This window comes from Heterocephalus glaber, unplaced genomic scaffold, assembly GCF_053883595.1.
Source record: "Heterocephalus glaber isolate CG9 unplaced genomic scaffold, H.glaber_assembly_v1.0 deba00001457, whole genome shotgun sequence".
Classification (NCBI taxonomy): domain Eukaryota; kingdom Metazoa; phylum Chordata; class Mammalia; order Rodentia; family Bathyergidae; genus Heterocephalus; species Heterocephalus glaber.
In genome coordinates this window covers 41,742,742-41,766,010 of record NW_028258305.1, presented here as the reverse complement: position 1 = coordinate 41,766,010, position 23,269 = coordinate 41,742,742, and the positions used below count along the sequence as shown (strand labels likewise).

The 23,269-nt window shown below is 48.4% G+C and overlaps 1 protein-coding gene across 2 annotated transcripts in view; it reads right to left on the bottom strand.

The window, feature by feature from the left end:
* Kif3c (kinesin family member 3C) overlaps positions 1 to 23,269 on the bottom strand; it is a 43,020-nt gene that overhangs the window by 3,708 nt on the left and 16,043 nt on the right. For both annotated transcript variants that reach the window (XM_004839124.4, XM_004839125.4), the window contains exons 2-5: positions 15,694 to 15,795; positions 14,834 to 14,956; positions 13,732 to 13,850; positions 13,264 to 13,380 (exon numbers count right to left, since the gene is read on the bottom strand). In XM_004839124.4, coding sequence (XP_004839181.1) covers positions 13,264 to 13,380; positions 13,732 to 13,850; positions 14,834 to 14,956; positions 15,694 to 15,795 — 461 coding nt within the window. The remainder of the gene's footprint in view (positions 1 to 13,263; positions 13,381 to 13,731; positions 13,851 to 14,833; positions 14,957 to 15,693; positions 15,796 to 23,269) is intronic.

Sequence of the window (23,269 nt, the reverse complement as noted above, 5' to 3'; positions counted from 1 at the left end):
ATATTAGAATGGCTTCTCTTCCGACACAAAGAGCAGAACCAAGGACTACACAGGTAGGGAACTTTCAGTTGAAAATGATATAACAGAAGAAAGTACACGTGTCTTCACTCTTGTTCTAAATTTTTTTTCCACAGTAAAAAGGGCTGACGACAGGCTGGAATGAAGAAGGAACCCTAGACTCATTTTAGCTTTCAGATTTATATACTGGCAAGGGCCAGGGATTTAGCTCAGTGGTTCCGGCGCCTACCTCGCAAGTGCAAGGTCCCGAGTTCGATCCCCAGTACCAAAAAAAAAAAAACCCCAAAAAACACAGATGTATATACTGGCTTCACATACTACACAAAACCATCAATGACTGGTGGCTCTGCTTTCATTTTCCCTCATAGGAATTGGCATAATAAAATGATTAAAAACTCAGGCTTAAGCTGGGTGTGGTGTCATATGCCTGTAATCCTAGCACTCTGGGAGGCTGGGGCAGGAGGATCAGGACTTCAAGGCCAGCCTGGTCAACTTGCTGAGATCCTCAGAGAGAGAGAGAGAGAGAAACAGAGTGCCTTTTAAAAAATTTATATATTAATTGGTACATTTTAAGTATACAATACATTTACATTTATCATTGGGTGTTTGTACCTGTACATGATGTATCTTAGTTCTTATTTTTTTCCCCATTACCTGTGTGCCCTTCACCCCCACCACCCTTCCTTATTTACTTTTTTTTTTTTGAGACAGGGTCTTGCTATGTAGTTCAGGCTGGCCTTGAACCTGGCTGGGATTTCAGTGTGCAGCCAGCTAAGAGAGAGACAGATTCTTGTAGCCCCTGTAACACCGATGTCTTATAGCTGGCAGGGGTCTTGGGAAACTAACAAACAAAAAACTAAGACTTGGAATGAGAAGGAACAAAGTTGGAGGTCTCATACTTCCCAGTTTCAAAGCTTACTACACACCTATAATGAGCAAGACACTGGAACTTGCATAGGTCTGGGCGTGTAGCTCGGTAGGGTAGGACTGGGGCTCCAGAAGCAGTTGGTACAATTATGGTCAAATGATTTTCCACAAGGAGGTCAAGATACTTCAATGAGGAGAACAGACCTTTCAACAAATGGTGTTGGGGCAACTGGATGTCCATGTGCAAAAGATATATAAAATAACCATAGGTAATAATATATTATTATTATAATGTGCCAGTCCAGGCTGCCCTTGAACTCACTATGTAGTCCAGGTTGGCCTTGAACTCATGGAGATCCTCCTGCCTCAGTCTCCCCAGTGTTGGGATTACAGGCATGCACCACCACGCCTGGCAAAATTAATTTTCATAACCTTAGATCAGGCAATGGTTTCTTAGCTATGATAACAAAAGTTCAAGCAACCAAAGGAAAAATTACTGGGACTCCAAAACTAAAAATTTTTCTGCTTCAAAGGACATCAGAGTGGGCCAGGGATGTGGCTCAGTGGTGCCGTGCCTGCCTGGCAAGTGCAAGGTCCTGAGTTTGATCCCCAGTACCAAAAGAAAAAAAGAGAGAGCAAGCAAGAAAGGAAAAGAAATGGATGATAAGCATGTGAAAAGGTGCTCAACATCATTAGTTACTAGGGAAATGAAAGGCTAGGGGGATGTAGCTCAGTGCCTACCATACAGAAGGGCCTGGGTTCGATCCTCAGCCCTGCCTGGAAAAAAACCAAGAAGAAATTCTGAAAATATCAGAGATGTCCCTTCAGATCCACTAGGATGACTATAATTTTAAAAGACAGGCAATAATGTGTTGGTGAGGATGTGGGGAAACTAGAAGCCAGGTGTATAGTTGGGAGGAATGGGAAGTGGTACAGCTGCTTTGGAAAAGCTTGGCAGTTTTACAAAAAGTTAAACTAGCACTTCCACTACTAAGCATATACTTAAGAGAACTGAAACCCAGGCGTGGCGCATGCCTGAAATCCTAGCACACAGGAAGCTGAGGCAGGAGGATCACCAAGAGTTCGAGGCCAGTCTGAGCTACACAGTGAGTTCAAGATCAGCCTGAACTACACAGTGAGACCCTGTCTCAAAAAAACAAAAGGGAGGGGATTGAAAATATATGTACATAAAAGACAACAGCAGCATTATTTATAACAGACCCAAAATGCCCATCGATGGGTGAATAAAGAAAATGTGGGCCACCCACAGAATTCACTATTACTTGCAACAGAACAGAGGTGAAGGGCTGATACAGGCTGCAAGGTGGATGACACTTGACAAAACAGCAGACCCTCAATTTGTTCCCGAGGGCTGGCTGTAACTCAAGTTGGTCAGCTAAAGGCGCGGGCTCCTCTACACAGCCTTCAAAGTCTCTCTCCGGTACACAGGCAGATTTCAGTGTCCTCAGAGAGACACTGGCCCAGGACTTCTCAATTAACCCCATACAGGAAAGGATGCTGTCATGTTCCTTCCAGAACTCTTTAAGGGTTACCTCTGTATCTGAAGCCATCTGGAAACACAAGCGCCTGGCATCAGGGTCATAACTCAAGACTTTGGTCCTACGTCAAAATTAAATTACAGTCATAACCCAAGTTGTTTGTATGTCAGGCCAGTCATAACTCAAGGGTCCACTGTATTTTGCTAATGAAAGGCACCAGATCACTTTTTTTAATTTATTTTTTTCTGGGTGCTGGGGATCGAACTCAGGACCTTGCACTTGTGAAGCAGGCGTGGCACCACTGAGTTTAAGTCCTCGGCCCTCCAGATCACCTTCTGTGTGACTTCATCCTATGAAATACCTGGCAGAGGCCAAGCCACAGGAACAGGAAGCAGCCGGTACCGACTAGGACGGGGAAGGCCGCAGAGTGCGTGGGGTGACGGCTAACGGGCTCGAGGTTTCTTTTTGGAGCGATGAAAATGTCTTGGAATTAGATGATGGTGATGGTTATAGAGCTCTGTGAATATACTACAGTCTACTCCGTTGTACACTTTAAAATGTGAACTACATCTCGACAAAGCTGTTATTTAAAGAGCAAACAGAGCAAAACTCAAAGCTTGGCTTTTAAAAAACCCATATTATTTGACCCCAACTCCCAATTCTAGGATTTTCCCCAAATGAAATAATCAGGAATAGAGACAAAAATTTACCTGCAAGGGTGTTTGCTGAAGCATTATGATTGCAAAAAAAAAATAGAAACAACCCAAATGTCCACCAATAGGGACCAGTTAAATTATTATTCAGCCATTTGAAGGAATAGTATATAGTCATGAAAATTTGTGTATGGCTTGATGTAGCCATGAAAAGGTTTCCATGATATGTTAAATAAAGAAATGGCACTTTTGTTTCATTATTGTTTTTTGTTTGCTGAGATAGGGTCTCAATCTGTAGTCCAGGCCAGCCTTGAACTCACCAGGTAGCCAAGGTTGCTCTTAAACTTGGGATCTTGGGCCGAGGATTTAGCCCAGTGGCACTGTGCCTGCTTCGCAAGTGCAAGGTCCTGAGTTTTATTCTCAGTACCACACACACACAAAATCTTGGGATCTTCCTGCCTCAGCCTTCCCAGTGCCGGCACTACAGGCCTACACCACCATGGCCAGCTTTTTATTTTGTTCTTTTTTGGATTATTTAATTTTCTTTCTTTTTTTCGTTTTTTTTTTTTTTGGTACTGGGGATCAAACACAGGACCTTGTACTTGTGAGGCAGGCGGCGGCACCACTGAGCTAAATCCCCAGCCCAGATTATTTAATTTTCTAATGTTCATTTTATTTTTAATTTTAAAAATGTATATATTTTAAATTTTTGATACATTTCCTGATACATAATGATTATATTCATGTACACATAACATCTTAATATTTTTACTTCCCCTCCTCCCCTCTTTTTTCTTTTTTTTGTACCCGGGATTGAACTCAGGACCTTGCACTTGCAAGGCAAGCATGGTGCCACTGAGCTAAATCCCCGGCCCCTTGTTTTTTCGGGGGAGTACTGGGGATCGAACTCGGGACCTTGTGCTTGTGAGGCAGGCAGTGGAACCACTGAGCTAAATCCCCGGCCCTATGTTTTGTTTTTTCTTGAGACAGGGTTTTGCTATGTAGTTCAGGTTGGCCTTGAACTCACGATGTAGCCCAGGCTGGTATTGAACTCATGGTGATCCTCCTGCCTCAGCCTCCTGAGTGCTGGACTACAAGGCATGTGTCACCACCCCTGGCTTGTTTTGCTCTTAAAGAAACATTTGCTTAGGAAAAATTCTGAATATTCAGCAAAATGTCAAAAATCATTACAGTATCTTTGGATTGTGCAATATGGAGATTTTTATTTTCTTTATGTCTCTCTTTTTTTTTCTTTTTTTGCAGTGCTGGGGATTGAACTCAAGGTCTTGCTCATGCTAGACTAGCGCTCTACTATTGAGCTACCCAACCCCTTCTTCATGCCTTTGCAATATCTGAAGATTTTTACAATGAATACATATAACTTTATACCCCAAAAATCATTTCAAACATTTAGCGGACCATAGGAAACAATATATACCTGTATGCCAACTATCGAGCCTTGTTCAAGCTTAAGACTTGTTTTACGTGTGTCTTTTTTTTTTTCTACCAGTATCCCGGATTGACCCTAGGATCACTCTCCCACTGGACTACATCCCCGACACCTTTTGGTTTTAAATTTATCTTACTTTTATTTTGGGACAGGTTCTCACTAAGTTGCCCAGGCTGTATTGAACTTGCATCCTCTTGCCTCAGCCTCCCAAGTGGTGGGATTTCAGGCATGTGCCACTGTCAAATCTTTTTGAAGAAGTAAAATATGAATAGCTTTTAAGCCTCCCATTTCCTCTGCCTCCCTGGAGTTAATCATTCTCTTGAGTCTGGTGCTTATCAATACCATGGATTTTCTTACTTATTTTTATGTATGTGTTCATAAATAATATATGCTATTTGTATGCCTATTTCTAAATATTGAACTGTCTGGTGTATGAACTATACTTTTTTTTAGCTCAAGATTTATTTCAGATTTACCTATACAGCTCTAGATTATTGCGATATTTAATATTAAGGTTTCAATGTGGGATTTGGTACATGAGTGTGTGCCCACTCTTATTGATGGGCACCTAGGTTGCTTTTCGTTGGTTTGTTTTGCTGCTAAATATAGTGCTGTCAGGCCTGGTGGCTCAGGCCTGTAATGCCAGCTACTTGGGAGGATGGGGCAAGAGGATCTCAAGTTCGAGGCCAGCCTGGGCAACCTAGCAAGACTTTGACTCAAAGTAAAATTTTTAAAAGGTGCTGGAAACATAGCTCAGTGCTCCCTGGTTCCATCTCCCTCATCACAGACAGACAATGGTGCCAGAACATACTGAAACGTATCTTCGTGCACACATCCAACATTCGCCGGGTATAGGCCTGACAATGCAGCTGTTGCATTGTGGGGCAGGCGCGGTTTCAGCTGTACAGCTAAACTGCTTCTCAGGTGGTCCCACCTCTGAATGTTTCCAGTGTCCTACATCCTAGCCAACTTACAGTATGTCAGACTTTTTAAATTTACTTGTGGCAATTTGATGAGTGTAATGTAATCAAGAAAGGAAGGAAAGAAAGCAAAGGTATTTATAAGCTTTCAAAGATAAAAGAACACAGTTTGGTTTGGAGTCAGACAGTCCTGGGTCTGCATGCTGGCTCTGCCTCCTACGTTCTGTCACCTTGGAAAGTGGCTTCCTATCTTCGGGCCCTGACAGGTCATCCTATCAGTCAGAATCTCGGATATTAAACGAGGAAAGCATTTAGCTAGGGGCACCCAGAGGGCTCAGCACACAGCAGCCGCGATCATTGTTAATTCTCAATTCCACTTGCTGACTTCAAGTAGGGACACAGATGGAATGAAATGAGCAATGAAAAATCGAAAAGGCAATCCGTGGAAGACAGGAGAGAAGGGCCAGGCAGAATGGTTCCCCAGGGTGTAGATGCCACGCAGGACCATGGGGCTGGGCCTGGTCTGCGGTGGACACCAGAGGAGGCCTCATTTTCACGGCTCTGCTCATGAAGCATGAAGGAGGGCGGGACCCAACTCTGGGGTCCCCGTTGACCCTCTCTACAGATGAAAATCAGGGGAGATGAGATGCTCGAGGCCCCCTTTTGAGGCACTGGTGGGAGCTGAGGCTACAGGACAGGGAAGCTGGGCAGGTGACAAGGTTGGCTCAGAGCCCGGTGCCAGCCCCGGGCAGGGGTTCGTAATCCACGCTGACAGGATGCCCTGCACGACTCAGGGTCTCCACCCAGCAGCTGAGTGGACAGAGCAGACAAGGACATGGCTAGGGAAGGCCACCTGCCTTCTGCGACCACGGTCACACAGTGAGGGGCCCTGGAAGCGCCCGCCTTTGGGAGCTCAGGCCTGGCAGGCCGGGCGGGGGGTGTGTGTGGAACTGGCAGCCTGGCCCAGAATCACACCAGGGATATTCTGGTGGCCCGAGGGGCTGGGGTGGGAGGCCTAGAACTGGGACACTGAGCTGCCATCGGCTCCCTCTCCTGCCCTAGGCCTCCTGCAGGAAGTGAGCTGGGTGAGGCCTGGCTCCTCCAAGTCTGTCTGGCCTCCCACCAGGCCCAGACTCCGGCCACCATGCACGGGGCAGGTCCAGGAGCCCAGGGCCTCCCTGAGAACTGGCTGCCCTCACAGTGTTTCTGAGGATGCTGAGGACGCATCTCAGCTCCATCTCAGGGTCAACTCCATGCCCAGGGCAGCTCCATCCACCCACTCCCTTTCTTTTCCTGCTCTGAAAACGGCACCCAACATCCCTGGGTTTCCTCCTGGGCGCTGCACAGGCACCTGGCACAGCAAAACAGACCCCTGCGACCTGCTCACTGTCGCTGTGGCTCCCCTGTCCCCTGGCTCCCCTGCTCTGCATCTGAGCTCTCTTCTCACTGTCTCATCCCTGCCCTGCCCTAACCCCAACCCTAACCTAGCCTAACCCTAACCTAACCCACCCCTAACATAGCCCACCCCTAAGAGCTGTACCCTCTCCAACTCCACACAGAGCTAAGAATGTTCTCACTGAGGCCAACGTTGGCTCTGTGTCGGTCAGTTTAACTTTCTTCCCTCTCCTGAGAGCAGACTGTTCTCTTTCTAAGCCAGTAGGCAGCTAGGTGTGGTGGTGCATAGCTGTAATGCCACCAATTGGGAGGCTGAGGCAGGAGGATCACTGCAAGTTGGAGGCCAACCTGGGCTACATAATGAGTTCAAGGCCAGCTTGGGATGGATGCACAGCAAAACCCTGTTTCAAAAAACAAAATCAGGGCCAGGGATTTAGCTCAGTGGCACAGCACCTGCCTTGCAAGCACGGGGTCCTAAGTTTGATGCCTGGTACCACGCAAAAAAAAAAAAAAAAAAAAGAATATGAGTCAAAAAACAAAATCAGGGCTGGAGGTTTAGCTCAGTGGCACCACGCCTTCCTGGCAAGCACAAGGTCCTGAGTTTGATCCCTGGTTCCGCAAAACAAAAAACAACAAACAAACCACCTCCATATTAAACAAAAACCCAAAACTTAAACTAGGAGGTAGTCTGAATCTCTAAAACAAAAACAAACTAAACTGCCCTTCTATGGCACTTTTAGGAGACAGGGTAGCCTAGTTTTTCTGGAGTCTCTGTTATAATACTGATTTGTCAGTGAGACTATAAATGTTCATTTTAATGAATTCTTGTGGTGATGGGATTGAACTCAGGGGTGCTGTACTGCTGAGCAACATCCCTGTCCCTTTTATTTATCTATTTAATTTTAAGAAAAGTTCTAAGTTGCTAAGCTGTCTAGGCTGGGCTCAAACTTGCAATTCTCCTGCCTCAGCTTCCCAGAGTGCAGGGACCACAGGTGTGTGCATCATCGTATCTGGTGGTAAAACCTATTATGAGAAACTAAAAATAAAAGATCATAGTTGTAAAAATAGTTATTGCACGGGCCAGGGATTTAGCTCAGTGGTTTCGCCGTCTGCCCAAGGACCTGAGTTCAATCCCCAGTACCAAAAAAAAAAAAAAAATTATTGCTGGAGCAAGTTGCAAAAAAAGCTTTTTGAAAGGCAACTTTAATATGAAATTGTTTGCAATGGTGAAAGGCACCCTGAGATTATTTTATCAGCTGGTGGCTGCAGGCAGTGGAGAGAAAGGAGAAAGGGAGAGACTTCTGAAGTAAGTAGGTGCAGACCCGCCCCAAGAGTGTCCTGACAGTAACTCCTGTGGTCAGAGGAACGTGGGCTGGTGGATGCCTGTTGCCCCCGTAGGAGGGAAAATGTGTTTCTAGCCAGCTCTCTAGGAGGACAGCGTGACCTCAGGTAATTAATGTCAGACAATGCCTCTCCCGGACTGAGCAGCCTGCAGCGTGCGCATCCCCAAGGTACCACAGGCCACAGGAAAGCGATGCGCCCCACACTGGAACTGAGAACTGAGCACATGGAAGGAACAATGCCTGATTAGGTGAATATGCTCTTGAAAGAGCTTCTGTTTGTTTTTCAGCCCCAATTTGGTTATGCTGCAAGTGGTGGCAGCTAGAGGGAAGGGAAGGAAGCTGTATCTCAGCCCGACCCGGGGCTCCCCACAGGAGGGCAGCCCTAATCTCGGACATAGCAAACTAGACAGTGACTTAAAAAAGGAAGAAAAAAACCCCATGATGTGTGCGTGTGTGAGTGTGTGTGTGTGCACGCGCGCGCCCTATTTCTAAGTTACATCCCGAGCCTATTTTTTATTCTGAGACAGGGTCTTGATAAGTTGCCCAAGATAGCTTGAACTTGAGATCTTCCTGCCTCAGCCTCCCTCAGAACTGAGAATACAGACGTGCGCCACTGCAGGCCAGCTTACTTGGTATTTGGCAACTGTTTTTGAAGTAAATTATTTCTTGGAATTCTTTTTTAGAACAATCTATAATAACTATTCCTATATTTTGTTATGTGCATACAATAGAGAACATTAGTGTGTCAAAACTGCCCTTTTATCCTTACTCAGATTCTTAATATCATCTATACAAAATATATACTCTGGGGCCATGGATTTAGCTCAGTGGTGCCGCTGCCTGCCTCACAAGTGCAAGGTCCCAAGTTCGATCCCTGGTACCAAAAAAAAAATTTCAAAATATATACTCTGTATTCCAAGGAGGTACATATATATTCTATATAAAGCAGCATGGTTATGTTATGAATATACTTAACCATATTCTGAAAAATCTTCTAAATATATTTATTATGTCTTTTTGAAATTGCTATATAAAACTTTCAAGGAATGCAGTTCAGCTGTGTTCATCTAGAAGAGCTGCCAGCACAGACCTGCAAATGCAGTAGGGGGAACTAGATGCAGATTTACGTGGAGAACATGTACAGGGACTGACTCTTCCCAAAAACTACTGGAAAAGAAAACACCATAGAGGGAAACTAAGGCTTGAAGCTTCTGAGGAATGGCCAGATTGAGGTTTTCAAATAGCAAAGAAAACTCTGTTCTTTCTTTGAATAATGCCTTGCTCCAGAAAGATGATGGGAGCCAGGCATGGTGATGCACACCTGTAATCCCAGCACTTGGGAGGCTGAGGCAGGAGGATCACTATGAGTTCCAGGCCAGTCTGGGCTACATAGTGAGTTCAGGGTCAGCCTGAACTACAAAGTAAGACCTTGTCTCAAAACAAAACAAAACAAAGACGGGAGGAAGTGGAGGAAAGAGGAAGGGTAGGGAAAGAACATTGCAGATTTCAGCTCCACTGTACCTTCAGCAGCAGCTCTGGGGCCTGAGGGGTTCAGGAGGTGCCCCAGGAGCCTAGAAAAGCACTAGGTTGCCTTAAAACAGAAGATGGGGATAAAAAGGGCAACAGCTAGACAGTAAAGAAAGATCTATATTTTAGTGGACTTCTTTCTTCAAAAGTTATTACTGAGCAGGAGATTTAGCTCAGTGGTTCTGCCACCTGCCTCGCAAGCGCAAGGTCCTGAGTTTGATCCCTGGTATCAAAAAAAAAGTTATTACTGGTATTGAGCCGGGTGTGGTGGCACACGCCTGTAATCCCAGCACTTGGGAGGCTGAGGTAGGAGGATCGCTGTGAGCTTGAGGCCAGCCTGGGCTACGTAGTGAGTTTTAGGTCAGCCTGGACTACATAGAGAGACCCTGTCTCAAAAAACAAAGCAAAACAAAAAACAAAAACAAAAACACCCCCAAAACCCCATAAAAGTTATTATTGATATTTACTCTAAAAATTATAAAGTGTGCTAGTTTAAGATAACTATTTTAATTTTATTTTTAAAATCAGTGAATAGCTTTTCAGCATATACAAACCATCTTATTTTTAGAAAAAAGAGAAAAATATGTATATGCATAGAAAATGAAGGAAAGTTCATATCCAATGTTAGCAGATTATCCCTCCTTCTCCTTTTTGTTTTTCTTTGCCATGTTGGGGATTGAACCGAGGGCGCTGTACATGCTAGGCAAGCACTGCACCACTGAGATGCATCCCCAGCCCTTTTTATTTCGGCACATGGTTTTGCTAACCTGTTCTAGGTGGTCTCGAACTTGCAATCCTCCTGCCTTACCCTCAGAGTATCTGGGATTACAGGTGTTTGCCATCATGCCTAGCTCAGGAAGTTTTTTTTTTCTAGTGTTTTGTTTTGTTTTGTTTTGTTTTAGTGGTCCTGGAGATTGAACTGGTCTTTGCACTGAGTTACATCTCCAGCTCTTTTTAAATTTTTTTATATTTTGAGACAGGGTGTCGCTAAGTAGCTAGGTTGTCCAGGCTGAGCTCGAACTTGTGAGTCTCCTGCCTCAGCCTCTCAAGAGTGTGGGATTACAGGCAAGCACCACCATGCCTGGCTCAGAAGGTTTATTCTTTTAGGCCGGGTGTGGTGGGCCATGCCTGTAATCTCAGCACTTGGGAGGCTGTGGCAGGAGTATCGCTGCAAGTTTGAGGCCGGCCTGGGCTGCAAAAAAAAAGTGGTTTTTTTGGTACTGGAGATCGAACTCGGGTCCTTGCACTTGCGCAGCAGGCAGCAAAACCACTGAGCTAAATCTCCTGGCCCTGAAAAAGAAAGTTTTATTCTTTTAATGTTTATCTACATTTTCCGTAACAGTCACACACTTAGCATGTGAGAGGTCCCAGCACCCAAAATACAAACAGGTAACTCAATTTTCCATAACAAATACATACTACATTTGCAATTAAACTAAGTTACATAAAAAGAAAAATACTTTTGAAAAGCAGAAATAAAGAACAGAAGTTCACAATCACTAAACAAAAAGCTTACTTGGCCTTAGGCAAGACACCCAGTCTGGATCATGTGCCTGAGGCAGACGACTCAAAAGTACAGGGACAAAGTTAGGAGCGATGAATAAACTGATACATGAAGCTACAAAACTCGCATCAAAATCCTGTCTCGGCTCCTGATGAGAAGGGACTAGTGATAGGGCAGTTACACGCAATGGGTGATTTCAGTTGGGAGAGGAGGTGCCATAAGGGACATTACTGGGGAATTGGGAAAACTGAATATTACCTGTATAACCATCTCAATATGAAATTTCCTGAAATCCGTCATTGTGAAATACAGGCAAGGGGTCCACAACTTAATGTCAACTGAGGAGGTGACGGGGGAAGTTAATAAAAGAAGAGGTGGCAAAATGTTAAGACTCTTGGGCAGTGATGGGCAGGAATATTGTGAGTTCAAGGCCAGCCTGGGCTACATAGTGAGACTCCCTCTCAGAAAACAAAACCAAACAAAACATTTGGTGTGGTACAAAGGAGAATATGTCACACTATTTTTGTAGTTCTTATATTTCAGAATAAGAGGTTCTCAAAGCCTCTCTAATCCTAGCTACAGTTCAGCATGAAGACATCCAATGTACAGAAATTCTCACGGGTGTGGTGGTGCAGGCCCATAATCCCAGCACTCAGGAGGCTGAGGCAGGAAGATAGTGAGTCCAGTCAACTACAAAATGAGTTCAAGGCCAGTCTGGGCTACATAGCAAGGCCGTCTCTCTCTCTCTCTCTCTCTCTCTCTCTCTCTCTCTCTCTCTCTCTCTCTCTCTCTCACACACACACACACACACACACACACACACACTTACAAAAGAAGCCACACACACCTGTTATCCCAGCACTCTGAGATGCTGAGGAAGGAGGACTGCAAGTTCGAGCCCAGCCTGGCCAATTTTAGCAAGACCTTATATCAAAACGGTGCTGCTCCCTGCCTCGCAGGCGCAAGGTCCTGAGTTCGATCCCCGATACCAAAAAAAAAAAAAAGATCTTATATCAAAAGAAAAAGTAAAGAACTGGAGGTGTAGCTCAGTGCAAAGGTCCTGGGTTGAATCCCTAGAACCAGAAGAAGAAAACAGTTGTACTGTAAACCAAAGGGACACCGCTGAAAAGTCCTTGACTTGTGGACTTAGGTTGTAAGCGAAAGGATCGACCTTTCAGAAATTAGAACAGGTAGGGCCGGGAATTTAGCTCAGTGGTTCTGCCGCCTGCCTCACAAGCACAAGGTCCCGAGTTTGATCCCCGGTACCAAAAAAACAAAAAAAACAAACAAAAAAAGAAATTAGAAAAGGCATCTGATGCTCCAATGAGAAGCTACAGACCTATCGTTAGCTTCCCACCCCAGCTCTGGGAGGCTCTGGTCCCACCTCGCAGTACTACTCCTACGGCAGGGCAAAGAATACCCAGAAGGTGCTGTCCCTTCAGGGTTGCATACAGATTTGAGTTCCTCTACCGGTCTGGAGTACGCAGCCTTTTCTTCACTGTCACCAGCAGGGTGCGCTGCACACCCGGCCAATGGACGCACCAGCGCCCAAGGGCTGGAAGGTGGAAACAGGTGGAAACGCTGAATCACCCTGCTCAGTGTGTAATGATTGTGTAATGATTGGACCATGTCTCTCTCATGTCATGATCTGACTACTTTTCTGTATTTCCCCGTGTCTGATTTATCTTCTGTCTGCAGTCTTGCACCGCGCCTGACACAACCAGTGCTTGGCAAATAGGAACGGTAGTTGCTATTTCTGGCACTCGACAAATGAGTATTCACCGGAAGTGGCCAGATGTTGGCCTTACTGGGACTGTCAAGAGCCTGCGATGCCCCCTCCCCCTGTCCTCTTATGGGGCGCTTTGGCATTTCGGACCAGTAGATACTGTTTTTTTCTTCAGAACACCCTTTCTTCATGAGACTCCTTCAAATTAGGTCCTGAGAAATCCATCCTCCATCGGCAGCCTCCCTTGCCCCATCCCTTCTTGATCAAAAACATCGGCCTCGCTGCAGGCGGGGCCTGGGACTGCCGCCCACCCCCACTCGAGTGGCTTCCGAGCCCCAGCCCAGCCCCCTGGCAGACTCACACTCCAGGTGGTACCAGCGGCTGGAATCGCCACTGCTCCTCCTCATAGTCCAGGAAGAGCCGGTTCATGATCTTGTTCTTCTCCTCGGGGGGGATGAAGTTCTCTATGATCAGGTACCTGGAACAGGAATGGGCCGAGACGGGGTTGGAGGGAGTGAGAGACCCCACTGGTGCACGAAAAGGCTGAAGGGGTAGAAGCAGCCCAGAACATCGGGGGAAGAAGTCCCTCCCTGTAGCTTGAAAACCACTGCCTTTGGGGGACTTTTGGCTGGCACCCAACATCCACTTCAAGGGGGTTCATCAAATTCAGGCGAAGGAAGTAGGAACTCCAGAATCGGGGCTGTCCTTCCTCCTCAGACCCATTTTATCCCTAAGACGTAGGGGTTCCCCGGCCTGCAGGAAGGAGAGGAGTCGATCGGGGAGCCCCAAGGCTGCGGGGCCCTCGGCCTGGAGGAGGAGCGGGCCCTACTTGAGCTTGAGTTCCCGGGTCTGCTCGTTCTGCGCCTCCTCCAGGTCCTGCCGCACGCGGATGTACTCGTCGTGCTGGTCCTGGATCTCTGCCTTCACCGCCTGCAGCTTGGCGTAGAGCTGGTGGGGACAAGGCCGCCTCAGAGGCTGCCGGTGTGGCAGCGACGCCTGGGCCCTGGGGGCTGCAGGCTCAGGGCCCACAGGCTCAACCCACGGTGGGTCTGGGGGTCCCGGCCTGAACCCTCCAGAGCCGCCCCCAGCCCTGAAGGGAGAGCCACGTAAAGGGCTGCTCTGTCCCCTCCGCGGAGGCGGCTCTCTCAGCAGCTATCATCGACATCGCAGGAGGCTCCAACTGGGCGGGACCTTTTGGTCCAACGCCCTGTTTCTACAGACGAGGAAGCTGAGGCACAGGCCGGCAATAACTAATCCGCAGAGCAGAGCTGGAGCCGGGAGACCCAGGTTGGGGTTGGAGGACTGCTGAACCGGAAGGTGACCCGCCCCACTCCTGCCTCTCCAGGGTTCCCAAAGGCGGGGGTGTGGCGGTCAGTACTGGCCTGCCGGCCCACTCACAGCGCGCTGAGCAGCGGCCACGGTGACTGCCCAGGTGGCTGGGCCTCAGCCCAGACAGTCCCAGGGAGCCACCTCAGGTTCCTCCATCATGGCTAGAACTCGCTGCTTCCCGCTGGAAACCTCCTCTCCTGGGCATGTCTTTCCCCTGCCAGGGTCTGCAGGTCCTGGGGACCCCGAGATTCTTGTCCCTTGACACGGTGGAGGGTCTTCCTCTCCTTCCTGGGCTCCCCAAGCTTGAGTCTCTTTCTCAGGCCTCCCTGCATTCCCTGCTATCGAGCCTGTGACTTATGGGTGACGTGAGAAGCGGGGAAGGAGCTCTCAGCGCCAGGACGGGGCAACGCTCAAGAACGGAAGGGACAGCTTCCAGCCCCTGGGCCCCCTCGGCCCAAGAGAAAGGCTCAGTGCTGCCCGACAGCACCCTCCTGCCCCTGCTCCTCCCTCCACCTGCCGTTTCCTGCCGGCCCAGGAAGCTCAGGCTTCAGTGGGGTTGGGTCTTGAAGCACAGACCCCGAGGGCCACCCACGGCTCCTTACCTTCTTGAGTTTCTTGGTCTTGACCTCCACCTCCTGCTGCAGGGACGTGTAGGTGCCTCGGAGCTCCATGGTCTCCTCATCGCGGAGCAGCATCTCCTGCTGCATTTCCCGTTCGCGGCGTTTCTAGGCCAAAGCAGGGCATGGAGACCTAGTGACCCGGCCCTGCCGGGAGAGGGCCAAGGGCACCCGGGCCAGCTGCTCTGTCGTGCGACCTGGCTTCCCTGTGGCCTGGGGTGGCGGACGCGGCTTCCCTGTGGCCTGGGGTGGCGGACGCGGAAGTCACCTCTCAGTTCCGCTGGCCGGGTCTCTGCCAGGCACTATGCCATGGAGGAGCTGGCCAGACTGTGGATGCCCACACACCAGCCTCCCCACTGCCCCTGCTCCCCACCTGGTGTTACAGGTGACTGGAAACTGACAATTCCTGTTTCTTTTTTTGTTGTTTGTTTGAGGCAGGGTCTTGCTTTATAGTCCAGGCTGGCCCTGAACTCACTATGGAGCCCAGGCTGGCCTCAAACTTGCAGCAACCCTCCTGCCTCAGCCTCCCGAGTGCTGGGATTACAGGCGTGCGCCACCACGCCTAGCTTGTTTCTTCACTGTTTCTTGTTTAGGAAACAGTCATACAGTCCGCACCCTTGTGGAAGGAAGGCCCAGGAGTCAGGACCTGGTCCCTGGTGGGGGCTGATGTCACGGAGAGCTGTGTTTCCTCCCACTCACAGTAGCAGTGCTGCTGCCTGAGGGAGGACCTGGGGCTGGGAGACGGACAGGCCCAGAGTGCCACTCAGCACTGTGGCTGCAAGGACCCCAAGTCTGTGACCCTGAGGGCCCTCTCCGGCCAGGTGCCCCAAGGGGACCTGAAATACCTGCTCGGCAATCTCTTGCCTCTTCAGTTCCAACATCTTCTGCTGCTCGTTGGTGTGATCCATGATGTTCCTGCCCCCAATGAGCAGCTTGCTCTCCATGGCCTAGGGACACAGAGGCGGTCAGAGGGTGGCCAAGGGCCAGCATTCCCAGCTTGGGAGGTTTTGCTCCTCTGCTTTGGGAAAGGCCTTCTAGGAGGGAGGGGAGAGGTGCCCCAGGTAGGGCCTAGGCATGGCCCTGGTGAGCAGGGAGTTTTCCCCTCCGGCAGAAGCAAAGGGCAGCACAAGGCTCCCATCGTGGACAGGCCCCTCGGGAGCCAGAGCAGGCGCCCCTGGGGAACTGAGGGCATCTGATCTGCTGGCTTTGGACACACAGGAAAGGTCAGCTCCAGCCTGCCTGAGAGTGGGTGGCACTGTAACTCGTAACCTGGTGCTCCTGGGTTCAGGAGCGGAGGTCAGAGTCAGAGGGCAGCCCGGCCCTGGCGAGCAGCAGCTCCCGGCTCTGCAGACAGGAAGACAGCTCTACCTGGGCAGCAGGAAAGGGCTCATCTTTGGCCCAGTGGAAAGCAAAAGGAAAGCCAAAGGAAGAGACTGTGCATCGAGAGGCAGCAAAGGAGGCCCAGAGGCAGCAGGAACGCTGCAGGCAGCCTGAAGGGCATGGGCTGCACCCGCTGGGCGGGCGGCCACACATTTGGCCCTCGCCTCCCAAGAGGTAGTCCGGAAGCACTGCAGCCTTCCTTCTAGAGTGACTCGAAAGCGTTTCCCAGAGCACCCTGAGGTGCTAAACTAAGCCCTGAACAGCCAAGGCCTCCATCCATCCTGCCCTAAGAGAGAGGACAATTTCTCTGCACATTTAACAAAAGAAGACACTGAGAACAACTAGCCTAAGGCCATGCAGCTAGTGAGTAACAAAGAGGTGGATTTGAACCCAGGCCCACACTCATTGTGGGAGGCCTCTGCTCTGCCAAAGTCCCAGTGGGCGTCTGGCACTCAGTAGATGCTTCTGGAATCGGAAGTTGTAATGATAATGGGTTTCTGTATTTTTTTTCTTCTCAGTACTGGGATTGAACCCAGGACCTTCACACTGAGCTACATCTCTAGAGTCTTTTTTTTTTTTTTGAGACAGGGACTTGATAAATTGCTGAGTAACCCAGGCGGGGCTCATACTCAGAATTCTCCTGCCCCAGCCTCCCAGAGTGCACCCCACACCCAGCTTGGATTTGTGTCAATGACGACTTTACAAAATGCATTATCACCACTGCCAGTAAGTGGGCTGGGAGCCACGGGAGCCAGGGAGCCAGCCGCCCTCTGATTCCACCGCAGGCTTCCCTCCTGGAAGGCCGCCCTCTCCTTGAGCTTGGGAAGCAGCTGGCTGCCGCCCCACTGGGATGCTTCCCGGGGGGACCGGGTGACCGCCCAAGGACTCTCTGAGCAGAGGGTGGTGCTGGGGGGAAGGAGCAGCTGCCTCACCCCTCATCGGGGGACAGAGCAGGAGGGGGGCTCAGTGCTGAGTAAGGAGGGTGCGGGCAGACACTGCTGAGCCAGGACAGCGGCCCATGCGGGCCCCAGGGCGCGTCAGAGGCCGTGGAAAAGGCGGGGTCTCCGAGCCACTGGCCATCCTCCCGGGCACTGCAGCCTCCTGTGGCCCTGGCCGACGGCCTCTCCTCAGCCCCGTCGCCAGCTCGCCCGCATAGCTCATCATTTTAGTTTCTCGTGGTGCTGGGGGTTGAAGCCGGCCTCACACGTGCTGGGGCAGAGCTCTACCACTAAGCTGCACCCCCAGCCCTTTTATCTTCTCTTTTTTGAGACAAGCTTCCCTTAAGGTGCTAGGCTGGCACCTGCGACCCTCCTGCCTCAGCCTCCCAGTAGCTGGGATTCCAGGAGTGCCCCACATGCCCAGCTCTGATCTGACGCAGACTGATGCTTTCTTGTTCCAAGTTGGCATTTGCAAGACCTTAAAGCAAGTGCCTCCTAAACGCTGGCACCATTGGCACCTTACGGCATTGGGCCAGTCACTAATCCCACCAAGCATCTTCTGGGTGTGGCTCGCACTGCTTCCTCCTTTTGTTCTCACTGATACCCACTGACTTCACCAAAATCCTCACAACTTGCCTGGACCACTGCTATGGTTTTCCCATGGCCTCAGTTTCCCCCTCTACCTGTCCTGAAAAACACAAGCTGAGTAGCTGCTCCGCACCATCCTCCACCCTCCAGGAGGAAACTCCGGGTCTGCAGCAGCAACAGGTCCCAGGGGCTGGCCTCGCACCCGGCCAGCCCATCTCCTGACCCTCACTCCCCAAGAGCTCTGTACCCCGCTCCCTCGCTGTGCCACGACTTCCCACGAGCCGCCCCCTCCCTAGCTGACAGGAAGGATTACTCATCCCCCGTGACCCCCTGGAGCACCCTGGGAAATTTTCCCTGCTTCCCCTCAAAGCTGTTCTTCCCGGTCTCCTCAGGAATCTGGACATATTCCCACTATCTTCCCCTAACAGAATCATCATTTGTCCACACCCTGTCTCTTCTGAGCATCCTTCAAGGCAAGGATCACTCATTCATGCCTCACGGTCCCTGGGGCCCACGGGAAGGGCTCAGTGAGGGCACCTTGGGTAGTCCACCAGGATTCCGGATCTTCTCTGGGATTCTCCTGACTAGAACAGGCCCAGACTCTTTATTCGAGCTTCTCCTCCTTCAACAGGATAACCCCATCCCTGTCCAGGAGGAGAGAAACGAGGGACTCTGTGGAGGAAGCCACCTTCTGCTGAGGAGACTGGGAACCAATCGACGGCTCTAACTAGTGGGTAACTATGGTGTCCCAGACTGGTCTTGAACTCGTGGTCCACCAGCCCCAGCCTCTGGAGTGGTGGGATTAGAGGTGTGTGCCACCACACCCAGCTCTACTTTTTAAAAAAATTTTATTAGCACATAGGCATACTGAGACATTTTTGTATGGTCTGCAGCTAGGTTTTTGCCTATTTGTTATGGTTTTGGTTTGACTTTTTTGAGACAGAGGGTCTCACTAAGTGGCCCCGGCTGGCCTCAGACTCACAATGGTCCTGCCTCATCTCCTGAGTCCTGGGATTACAGGCGTGCACCGCAGCACCAGTCACACCATGGGCATTACACTTAATGGAACATCTGGTCCAGTCCTGCTGGCTTCTGCGCCCTCGGCCTTCCATTGTAGTCGCTGCGCCAACCTGCTTTAGGAAGCAGGATGAGCTACAGGAAGGTGGACGAGTTTCCAGCAAGACTTCTTCCAAACTGGGATGAAACAGATTCCTGCAGCACACGGTGGCCAGAACCGTGGACGTTAAAATGCTCCTGGCCAGGCTGTACCTTGGAGGTGATGAGGAGTTACTGCGAGGAGGGGAGGAGACGGGGAAAGGCGAGGTGGAGAGGGAAAGGCAGGAATAAGGGGCATCTCTTCAGATGGAATGACGGGCTGACTGCTGTGGGAAACTGTACAGAAAGCGTGCACAAGTGAAATGGAGAATCTCACAGACGCCCCAGGCCCTCTAGATCATGAAGAACATGAACATTTCCAGGCTATGTGAGCTTACGGGCGTGGAAAGAAAAAAAGCAGATAAACTTCCATTACCTTCTTACATCTTGGGGAAAATGATCTTAATTGGCATAAAAACAGACTTGTGGATCACTGGAACCAAATAGAGGATGCAGAAACAATCCCAGGCACATTCCACTATCTGATCTTTGACAAAGGTCCAAAAACATAAACCAGAGGAAAGAGCGCCTCTTTAGCAAATGGTGCTGGGAAAACTGCCCACATGCAGGAGACTGAATGTAGACTCGTATGTCTCACCACGCACTAAACTAAAATCAGTAGATCAAAGATCTGAATGTTGAAACAGAAACAATTTGCTGGAAGATAAAATAAGTAAAACTCTTTTTTTTTGGTACCAGGGATCAAACTCGGGTCCTTGCACTTTCGCAGCAGGCAGCGAAACCACTGAGCTAAATCCCTGGCCCCAGTAAAACTCTTGAAGACATAGGCATAGGCAAGAACTTTCTGAACAGAACCACAGTTGCACAAGAAATAACACCAAATGGGATCACATAAAAATTAAAAGCTTCTAGGGGCTGGGGATTTAGCTCAGTGGTTCCGTTGCCTGCCTTGCAAGCTCAAGGTCCTGAGTTCGATCTCCGGTACCAAAAAAAACAATGTTGAGATTCCATCTCACTCCAGAAAGAATGGGTATCATCAAGAAATCAAACAATAACAAATGCTGGCAAGGCTGCAGGGAAAAAGAAACCCTTCTACATCATTGGTGGGAATGTAAACTAGTACAATCACTGTGGAAATCAGGTATGGAGGATTCTCAAAAAGCTAAACAAATTCTGGCTGGGGATTTAGCTCAGTGGTTTCGTCCCCTGCTGCGCAAGCGCAAGGACCTGAGTTTGATACCCGGTAGCTAAAAAAAAAAAGCTAAACAAATTCCTCTTGACTCAGCTATCCCCTTCTAGGTCTCTTCCCTAAAGAGTTTTTTTTTTTTTTCTGGTACCAGGGATCAAACCTAGGACCTTACACTTGCAAGGCAGGCATGGTACCACTGAGCTAAATCCCTGGCCCTCTTCCCTAAAGAGTCCAAGACATCATATTACAGTAATACAACACACCCATGTTTATAGTGGCATGATTCATAATAGCTAAATCTTAGAGTGGCCTATGAATGGATAAAGAAAATATGGCATTTATAAACAATGGAGTACTACTTTGGGATAAAGAAGGATAAACTTAAATCATCTGTAGGAAAATGGATGCATCCTGAGATCATAATGTTAAGTGAAATAAAGCAGATACACAGCTTAAATATTGCATGGTTTCACTTATATCAGAAATCCAAAGTATAAAGAACAAAATAAAAGATAGGTAATAGGAATGAGAGAGATGGATCTTTTGCAAATGGGAAGGGGACCAAGAGAGAGGGGGAGGGGGAGGGGGGGAGGGGAGGGGGAGGGGGGGAGGGGAGGGGGAGGGGGAGAGGGGAGCGGGAGGAGAGGAAGGGGAAGAGAAAGGAATTGAGAGGTGCTATATCCAGGCAGCACTCTCCACAAGGAACATAATCATTCGTACTGCAAACGAACTAAAATTGAGAAAAACTAAAAAAGGAAAATCATCCTAGCTCTATACATTTCATGACAGCTGAGGTCAATCAGTTATGAGCCAGAGAAGCGGGGAAAGGGAGGAGGGCTGCGTTTGTAATTTTCTATTGATCCACCAGACACTGGCTTAGTATGCTGCCACAGCTAAAAACCAACAGCATCTGGCCACCATTATGAAGGCTTCTTGGACACAAAAGATTCTTTTCTTTTCTTTTTGGTACCAGGGATCGAACTCAGGACCTTGCGCTTGTGAGGCAGGTAGAAACACTGAGCTAAATCCCCGGCCCCAGGCACAAAACAAAAACAAAACATTGTACCCTTGCTCAGAAGCACGATGCGGCTGAATCTGGAGTACTGTGTACGGCTCTTACTGCATCTCCTGAGAGCAAAGGAGAAAGAAGATGTAGCAGGGCAGCTAAGACCCTCCCAGGCTATTAAAAGATACTTTGGAAAATAGGGCTCCACACAGCTCACAAAGACAAAGAAAGGTTAAGACAAGAGGCCGGGAACAATACAAACCCAAATGAGGGAGAAGAAAAGAGCCAGATTTTTCCAATTGATCCTCGTGTGTAAAGCAAGAGCTTATTCCTTGAATTTTTGGTTTATTTTTTTTGGTACTGGGGATCGAACTCGGGTCCTTACGCTTGCAAGGCAGGTGACGGAACCACTGAGCTAAATCCCGGGCCCCTATTCCTTGAATTTTTTTTAATTCTTTGAATTTTTATTTTTTGGTATCAGGGATCGAACTCGGGTCCTTGTGCTTGCACAGCAGGTGGCGAAACCACTGAGCTAAATCCCTGGCCCTATTCCTTTAATTTTTAAAACAGAAACTTTCAGGACAAATAAAAGGAAGTTTACTGCTTAAAGAAGGCAATAAAGTACGAAATTTGCTATCTTGGGCAATAGTACTGGATTAAATATTTACAGTTTATTGAGATTCTAGAGACACATTTTCAAGTATTTATTGTCTTTCTCTCCTCTCAGAACAGAATTGCACAAATATGAAAATAACCACAGGAACTTCATCTATTTCCTACCATAGCTAATCATCTTCTTTTGTTTTTCCCTGTGTCCTCCCACCCCAATTCTTCAATGTGTGCACCTATTCTTCACCTGTACAGACTTGCTAAAAATATAACCAACTGCCAAGTGTGGTGGCACACACCTGATATTCCAGACTTTAGAGGCCTGAACAGGAGGATCACAAGTTCAAGCCCAGCCCGGGCAACTTAGCTACCTATCAAGGGCTGGAGATGTAGCTCAGTGTGAAGACCCTGGGTTCAGTCCCCAGTACCACAAAACAAAACAAAACTTAACAACAACAACAACAACAACAAAAGCCAGCTGTGTGTTGCAATTTCCACTTTCCACTTTATTTCAAGCATCTTATTTCCATAATGTTTTTTTTTTTGGTACCAGGGATCGAACCCGGGTCCTTGTGTTTGCACAGCAGGCAGCGAAACCACTGAGCTAAACCCCTGGCCTCCATAATGTTTTTATTATAATTTTAATGATTATATAATATTTAGAATGGTTAATTTATAATATATTTAATCATAAATACCCTTGGAAAAGTTTTTATTCTTTTAGATGACTTTCTTAGAAGGAAATTTCAGGGGTGGGTAAAGGTTATAAACAATTTGTGTATCTTGGAACATAATGTCGAGTTATCTAATGGTTTATACCACTTAAACTACTGCCAGCTATGTGTAATGGAACCACTTTTATTACAGCATCATTGGCATGAAATATTCTCAAAACTTGATCAGGGCCAGGGATTTAGCCCAGTGGTTCCACTGCCTGCCTCGCAAGCTCAAGGTCCCAAGTTTGATCCCTGGTACAAAAAAACCCCAAAAATTGAGCCTCCCCATTTATTTTTTATTGTCCATACATTTAACATACTTTTGTGTTTTTTGGGGGGGGCGGGTTTTTAAGTGAGGAGATGGACTGCTGATTCAAAAGAGGATCCTTTCTACCTTCCTTCCTTGTCTTCTTTTTCTTTCCTCTTTCCTTTCTTTTCTTTCCTTTTCTCTTTCTTTCTTTTCCTTCCTTCCTTCCTTCTTTCCTTCCTTTCTTTCTTTCCACTGGTGATTGAGCCTAGGGCCTTTACAATGAGCTACATACATCCCCAACCCTTTTCTGAGACAGGGTCTCACTAAGTCACTAAGTTGCTCAGGCTGGGCTTGAACTTGCAGTTCTCCTGCTTCAGCCTCCCAGAATGCTGGGATTATAGGCATGTGCCACTATACCTGGCCAAAACAGAATTCTTTATAACTACCTTCTTTAGGTACTACCTACACCTAGATCCAGGCTCTGCTCACCAGAAGGCCTGCACTTTACCCAGTTCTTGAACCCATCTGGACATTAGCAGGCCGAATCTGAGCTGGCAGTCAGGCCTGGGATTCCCCCAGCCCTCCTCTCCGTCATCCCATGGTACAGTTCTCAAGAGTGGTTCCTGATA